This window comes from Hordeum vulgare, chromosome 1H (assembly GCF_904849725.1).
Source record: "Hordeum vulgare subsp. vulgare chromosome 1H, MorexV3_pseudomolecules_assembly, whole genome shotgun sequence".
NCBI classification, from domain to species: domain Eukaryota; kingdom Viridiplantae; phylum Streptophyta; class Magnoliopsida; order Poales; family Poaceae; genus Hordeum; species Hordeum vulgare.
This window is the reverse complement of record NC_058518.1, coordinates 429661739-429668923: the sequence shown is the minus strand read 5'-3', so window position 1 is coordinate 429668923 and position 7185 is coordinate 429661739. Positions and strand designations below refer to the sequence as shown.

At 45.4% G+C, this 7185-nt stretch overlaps 1 protein-coding gene across 1 annotated transcript; it reads right to left on the bottom strand.

Moving 5' to 3' along the window:
* Positions 1–1153: 1153 nt before the first annotated feature.
* On the bottom strand, positions 1154–5395 carry LOC123442799 (protein root UVB sensitive 6-like). Its single transcript, XM_045118949.1, has 13 exons — positions 4957–5395; positions 4097–4195; positions 3901–4014; positions 3736–3807; positions 3535–3645; positions 3317–3436; positions 3078–3179; positions 2914–2986; positions 2447–2527; positions 2305–2369; positions 2094–2195; positions 1806–2000; positions 1154–1669 (listed from the first exon to the last, which is right to left on the bottom strand). Exons 1-13 carry the CDS (start codon positions 5317–5319, stop codon positions 1601–1603), a joined length of 1566 nt encoding a protein of 521 aa, XP_044974884.1. The 5' UTR covers positions 5320–5395; the 3' UTR covers positions 1154–1600.
* Between the last annotated feature and the right edge of the window lie 1790 nt (positions 5396–7185).

Genomic DNA, 7185 nt, shown 5'->3' with positions numbered 1-7185 from the left:
TGGCTAGCCTAGTGTGCGACCTCGGGGTCGACGTGTATGGTTACGATCTATGCGTCGGAGCAACGGCTTCGAAGATAAATGTAGGGTGCCGGCTCCGGTTGCTTGGGCAGGCGGCTCGACTGGTGCACGGCATCAGGATCGGTGTGAATGCCAGAGTGACGGCTTCAGTTTGTGACTGTAGGGTGTCAATTACGAGTTGCTCGGATGACGAAGTGCACGGCCCCAACGGTCGGTGTGTTAACGGTGCCCTTTTGAGGGCATGTTGTAATAGTTTTCATTTGGGTTTTCATTAATTAACTGGGCACCTCTCTTCTACTCTATTAATGGATCAGACCCTAAGAGACCGCGTTTCAAAAAGAAAAATCACAGGGATGCTCTCTTTTCAAAGAAAGAAAAACGAGTTCTTGAGATACATATGTTCAACAGATGATGTGACCAGGTCAAGACTCGGATTTTTTCATGATTTTGACCCATGGGATAAAAGTATTGCACGGAATGAACTCTGATTAAAACCATTTCACGATCTGACTTTTTTGAAACGCCAGAGCCCGTGGCGTTGCAGACGCACATAAAAACGCCAGTCTAATGTGGCGTTGCAGACCCACTCAAACCCCAGTCTAATGTGGCGTTGCAGACCCACTCAAACGCCAATCTAATGTGGCGTTGCAGGCCACGCGTGAAACGCCATGGTCCATGGCGTTTCAACACTACACATGTTCTGGCTGGCTGGATGTCGTCGCTGCGTTCCATAGTGGGTCTGCAACACCAGCACTGTTGACGTTTCACAATGGGCTTGCAACGCCACATTAGACTGGCGTTGCAAGAAAGAAAAAACGCCACGGTAGACAGGCGTGTCACTGTTGGACAGCAACGCCACCACTATTGGCGTTTCACAGTGGATCCGCAACGCCACTTTAGACTGGCCTTGCAAAAAAGAAAAAACGCCACGGTAGACAGGCGTTGCATAATAAGGCAGCAACGCCATGGTAGGCAAGCGTTGCATAGTGGGGCAGCAACGCCACGGCTTGTGGAGTTTCTAAAAGGGTCAAATCATGAAATGCTTTCAAATCTGGTTCATTTTGTGCTCATGTTTAGAAAAAAGGTTAAAACAGTGAAAAAATCCTCAAGACTCGAGACCTGAACACACCAGATGTGTTGAAATCAAGCAAAGCTCTCCTTTAGGTGAAACTGGCATTTACAACAACTGGAGTCATGGAAACAAAGAGAAACCACAGCACCGCAAAGTTACCGGGGAAAAAAAGTTGCAGTCAGACTCGTACAAGAACTCAGCCGATAGAGACCTAGACCGGCTACAAATAGGTCGGATATCGGACTCCATTATACATTACCAGACGCATATACAAGAGCTTGTTAGTCAGTTTTTTTCAGTTAGTTAAAGACCCTTCGCCATGAGCCAGCCAGCAAACCGCTCTATAGAGTTGAGATGGTACCAAAGCTGCAGCCTACAATCCCTCCTACTAGTCTCACCACAGTTTGGTGCACGCCGAGTACTCGAACTGAATGAAATTGGTCTGTGCTAAATAACGTGCTGGCTCACATAGGCTCAGATCCAATATACGAAAGAAATATCTTGCTTATATCACTGTGGTGCTACTCCGCAGAGCCGAGCACGGCCCGGGTTCAGTAGCGAGTCAGACATTATCCATCCCTGTGAAAACATATGACTGGTTAGTTTGCATGTCGCTGCAACAATGTGGTGGATTTGGTCAGGCCATTTGCACATTACTGGTAGAATAATCAGAGTGAGAGGCATAATGTTCATAATAAAGGCAGAGTTAAGTCACCTGTTCTCTTGCTTTCCTCTTGAATACTCCATACGACGATGTAACAATCTTGCAAGATTCTTCAATGTGTGCTAGAAAGTCCATGTTCAATGGGTTTGGGTTCACATACTGGTATGACCCCTGATCAGAGTTCATGCGCTTCCGTGCTTTCAGATTAGCATGTGATGCATTAATAAAATGCAGCAACACATGTGCCTGTAAAACAGAACACGTTCAAAGGAGGGTAAATAATTGCAACCAACCCTAACCAGTGCAACATTATGGAAGTAGTTAAGAATCAATGCTTACGTGGAATGCAGCTTTGAGAATGTCATCTTGCTTCGCTTGGTCCTTGAGCAAAGCATAAACCTTGTCCTTTGCAGGGTTGTACGTAACAATGTACCTCTCATCCTGTAATCATATGCACATCAGAACTTCACATACTAATCTTTGATAGCACTACAATAAGGGACGGAAATACCATGGAGGACAGCACTTAACGGAGTGAACAAGATAGTACCTCGAACAAAGGCCTTGTAGCAACAAATGAAGCAGGTTCCTGAAATGCCTCTCCAAATCTTGATCCTATCAAATTGAAACTGGTCATCAAAAGGTCCTACAGTCCAAATTCATCACAAATAAATATGATCATAGTTGCAAACCTATCGCCACAGGTTGATGCCTCCAAGGTGGATTAAATATTGTCTCCTCTAAGTTCCCTTCCTTCAATGAAGGAACATGCCCTGCATCAGGAAAATCAGAGACATGAATATAAGAATGGATACTCCTAACTTTCATGGATTTTAAAACTAACTCCATACTGTAATATAATCTGTATGTTATATTATTCAAGAAACTTCACATTAAAGTTTCTACCTTGCAGAACTCAAGAACGTGCAGTTTGTGTATTAATGAAATGTCATCAAATATATTTGGAATTTCTCAAATGTATACACTGTATTCAAAACATGCTGATACCTAATACCCAAAGCATGCTATTACAAAACAATGATTTTATGTGATGCTTGCACTATATTTAAGGGAAAGTGTCATATGCCCTTCTTTCTTCGACAAACCATGAAGGGATCTGACCAGGAGGAAAGACTTCTTACAGACACTGTTCACGTACCGGTCTTTATGAAGGAATCCACTGCCACGGTGAATCTTGCCGTATTTAGCGTGTTCAACACAACAGATCTCACCTGGCAACAGAAATAATATTTGTCTGGTTAGGGGATTAGTTTATCATAGATATTTGATTATAATAGCAGCAAACAAAAATCAGAAGCAAACCTCCTGATATGAACTAAGCAGATATCCACAAGACAAGACTGCAAATGAAGCCACCAATGATGGATTCCTCTTGGACATTAGAATGCTCATACCAGTACCCAACTTCATAAAAGAGGTAAGAAATAAATGTTAGGTAAGTCATATATGCACATTTGCATTTTGGATCAGTAATATTCATAATAATGCAGAAGTCCACAATTAAAAAACAGGAGAACTAAATGTAAAATATAAATGGTTACCAGATCAGCGATGTTCCCAACACTTTCTCCTTTAGCAGTAACATCTCCAATATTTTCTCCTTTTGCATATGCCTTGTAAATCGGTGTGCGGGTTGAGGTCGATGTAACAGCAGCAACATTCTGAATAGAAAAAAAAATTGTAAGCCCTTTTGCAAGTTAATGAAATAATATGTCATATTTGATGCCATAACATGTCACAGTAAGGCACGAGGTCAAACCTTGACAACATTAGCCATGCAAGCCAACGGTAGGAAAAGTTGAGGGAACGCTGCAGTAGCTAACTCTATCCCAGCTCCTAGTTCCATCATGAGATCCCCAGAAAAGCGGAGCTGTGATGAAATTTTATTTGAGTGAGTCTACTGGAACAGAACAAAATAAATTCAAAAGGCGATGCAAACCACTGGATTCAAATATTACACCTGCTTGAGGTCATAGTCAAATTTCTTCCCTTGACGCGCAAAAAGCATTTTTCCGACACGCCCAGCACCATCCTGTAGTAACGGAAAACAATACAACTATTAGACAATAACCAAATAACTAATAGTCAAGGATGACCACACCAACGATTGGAGGAAACATTTTACCTTGAGTATCCAGTTAATAGCCACAGCACCAGACGTAGCCCTGCTTTGTGAGACTCCTACGGAGTTTAACAAGGCTCTTGTTGTAAATACACTCATTGCTCCGCCAAAGAAATGCTGAAAAGTCAAAAGCAGGATTTAACAAGATATATTCAAAACTAGTAAACGATGCAACTAAACATAAATCTGATCAATATACCTTCAATGCCCTCCATGTCATGTATGGAACATATGAAGGAGTCACGCTGTCTGGAAAACCTTCAGGCACAACATATGACCTTATGAAGGACATAATTTCCTGCAATGCACAGTTACATAGCATCATTATTGTAGTTCATCAAGCTTACTCGTGGTCAATCAAAAAGACCTCAAAAAACATGATGTACATAGCAACAGTAATTAAAGAATCTCAAGGAGTTTTCGCACCATCTAGCAAGCAACTCTACCGTCCAAGAGACATCTGTTTGTATATTGCAACTTTGCTCCTGAGCAAAGGCTAGACTAGATGACTCCAAGTTCATCGCTACATGCCTAGACTAGATAGGCTCAAATCAAATGTACGGTGACACAAAACAACAAAACTTGCATTTTCATGAAAGCAGAAGTTATTAACCAAATGGAGATAGAGGTGATGACTAAATGATGAAACTTAGAATTATACATTACAGATCAATTAGGGTGAATCACAAATGAACAAGTAGTGAACCAGTCATCACCGTATCCACCAGCCTAACATTTCTAATTCAACTAATTGAATCAGCAGCCAGCAAGAGACAAAAACAGCCAGTAAGGAGACTGCAACTCCGTTATTCCTCTCACAGCCTGCAATTCTGGATCCAGACCCGCGGAATCGGAAAATATCTCCACAACAACCCACATACAAGTAGAATTAACCACGCCTTACCCTAAAAAAACAATCACGACTTCACACATCCTAAACGGAATTTGCATCACGCCAAATCCAGCGAACCCGCTAAATTAGGATCTAGGCATGTAGCGAGGGGCCACACGGGTGGGCATAGCAATCGCCAATCAAATAGCAGCGGCGGTGGAAATTACCTCGGCGGGCGGCAGCGGAGACTGGAGCGGCACGGCCCTGAAGGTGGCCCCCACCGGCGCGGCGGAGCCGCCCCTGGCCCTGGCGCTGACCCTCCCCGTCTTCCCGGCGGAGGAGGCGGCGCCCTCGACGACGTAGCTCCACCGCCTGCCTTCCACCTCCTCGAAGCACAGGACCCCGTCGACGGCGGCCGCGGGGGCCGGCGTCGCCGGCGCCCTCGGGGGCGCCTCGGCGTCCCGCACGGCGCCGCGCACCGCGTCCCTCACGGCGACCCCCTGCGGGGGCAGCGTGATGGTCTGCGTGGCCGTCGCCGCCGCCGCCGCCGCCGCCGCCGCCGGCCGCTTGAGCCCCATCGCCGGAGCCATCGCGGTGGTGGTGGTGGGGTGGGTGGCTAGGGGGTGAGATTTAGATGGGTTTGCGAGTGGTGAGCGATACAGCGAGGCAGTCTCGCCGAGGAGAGAGAGGGACGACTTTATACCCCCGAGGCCAAATACAGGTGGGACTCCGCAGCGCAGCGCAGCCCAGCACGCCTGCGAGCGCTACGTCCAAGTGCGGCCCGCCGTGCGGCTGTGATGTGGGGCCGGGCGCGTTCCGCGCCCGCACTGTCATTGGGGTGGCAGGAAGCCGGGTGGCGCGCGCATGGGTGGTCGGCTGCTGGTGCCAGCTTGCGAGGGTCGCTCCGCGTACCGCTGCGATGCTCCGTAAATGCAGCACCGTGGGACCAGATGGTTGGTGGGGCCCGTGTGTCAGTGGCTAACGGATGCTTGTGTGTGGGGAGGGGCGGCTGCTGGGCGGTTGGCTGGTGCACCGTTGGAATAGAGGGAGGAAATGGTGGGGCTTATATTTGGGTTTGTGATATTTTGTTCTTCGCTGCGAGTTTTCGTGGCGTCAGGGCGATATGGTTTTGTGGGACGCTGCTCTCAGCAATGGACACACCATGTGTGGTTGTTTCGGAGAGACAAAACATGTGCGTCGTTTGGAACTTGTCTTGCTCCAAACCTTATTCATTACAAATAACCATTACATCGTTTATGAGAATCATTATAATTTTAGTTAGAGGTTCCTCAAACGAAACATCGACTAAAGAAAATGTTACTAGACTAAAGAAAATAACCATTATAATGTTCGAATTTAGTAATAATGAAATTACATGCATAATGAAAACGGTCATCGAAGATTGCCGCTGCTTTACCCGCAATCGTCATTTGTCCCGCATGGTCTCAATCACCTTCAGGTTGTCCGATTACATCCTACCTTTTGCACCATTCTTAAGCCAAATTTTAGAGCTAAGGCTTTCGTCGTTAAAAAAACATATGCGTAGTACTCAATCTTTCGATTTCCTTCAGCAATAAATCTGTCTTTGTCATGTCTCATAACCGCTCCGATCGTGCCTCTGAGCAGGTCGTGGTCAACAGAACCGTCAACGTTAAATTTCACAAAACCCCTTGGAGGACAAGACCCCCCCCCCCTTCATAGAAGCTTTGTGGGATGATGCATTAACGAAGTTTGACGTAAGGGTTAGAATCCCCATTGAAACTTGATGAGCATTCTAAGTTAACTCCTTATGCATCAATTTCCGTCTTTTCTATCAAAGATACCATGCTTAGACAATAATCATTTCACGCACACTCTGATAGCACACAGTCCACAATTCTTGGTCTTGCAGAAATAGTAAGTACTTCAAAACCGCCTCTCCAACACCGTCGACCCGATGGAAATTTGCCCCAGAGGCAATAATAAGTTAGTTATTATTATATTTCCTTGTTCACGATAATCGTTTATTATCCATGCTAGAATTGTATTGATTGAAAACTCAAATACATGTGTGGATACATAGACAACACACTATCACTAGTGAGCCTGTGATGGACTAGCTCGTTGATCAAAGATGATTAAGGTTTCCTAACCATAGACATGAGATGTCGTTTGATAATGGAATCACATCATTAAGAGAATGATGTGATGGACAAGACCCAAACTATGAACGTAGCATGTGATCGTGTCAGTTTATTGCTACTGTTTTCTTCATGTCAAGTATCTGCTCCTATGACCATGAGATCATGCAACTCACGGACACCGGAGGAATGCCTTGTGCGTATTAAACCTCACAACGTAACTGGGTGACTATAAAGGTGTTATACGGGTATTTCTGAAGGTGTATGTTGGGTTGGCGTGAATTAAGAATGGGATTTGTCACTCCATAGGACGGAGAGGTATCTCTAGGGCCCACT

Coding starts and splice junctions, on each gene's coding strand:
- LOC123442799 (XM_045118949.1), bottom strand. CDS start 5,319: ATGGCTCCGGCGATGGGGCTCAAGCGGCCGGCGGCGGCGGCGGCGGCG. Junction 2,987..3,077: donor TGCTTAGTTCATATCAGGAG/GTTTGCTTCTGA, acceptor TTCTGTTGCCAG/GTGAGATCTGTTGTGTTGAA. Junction 1,670..1,805: donor AGAGGAAAGCAAGAGAACAG/GTGACTTAACTC, acceptor ATGTTTTCACAG/GGATGGATAATGTCTGACTC.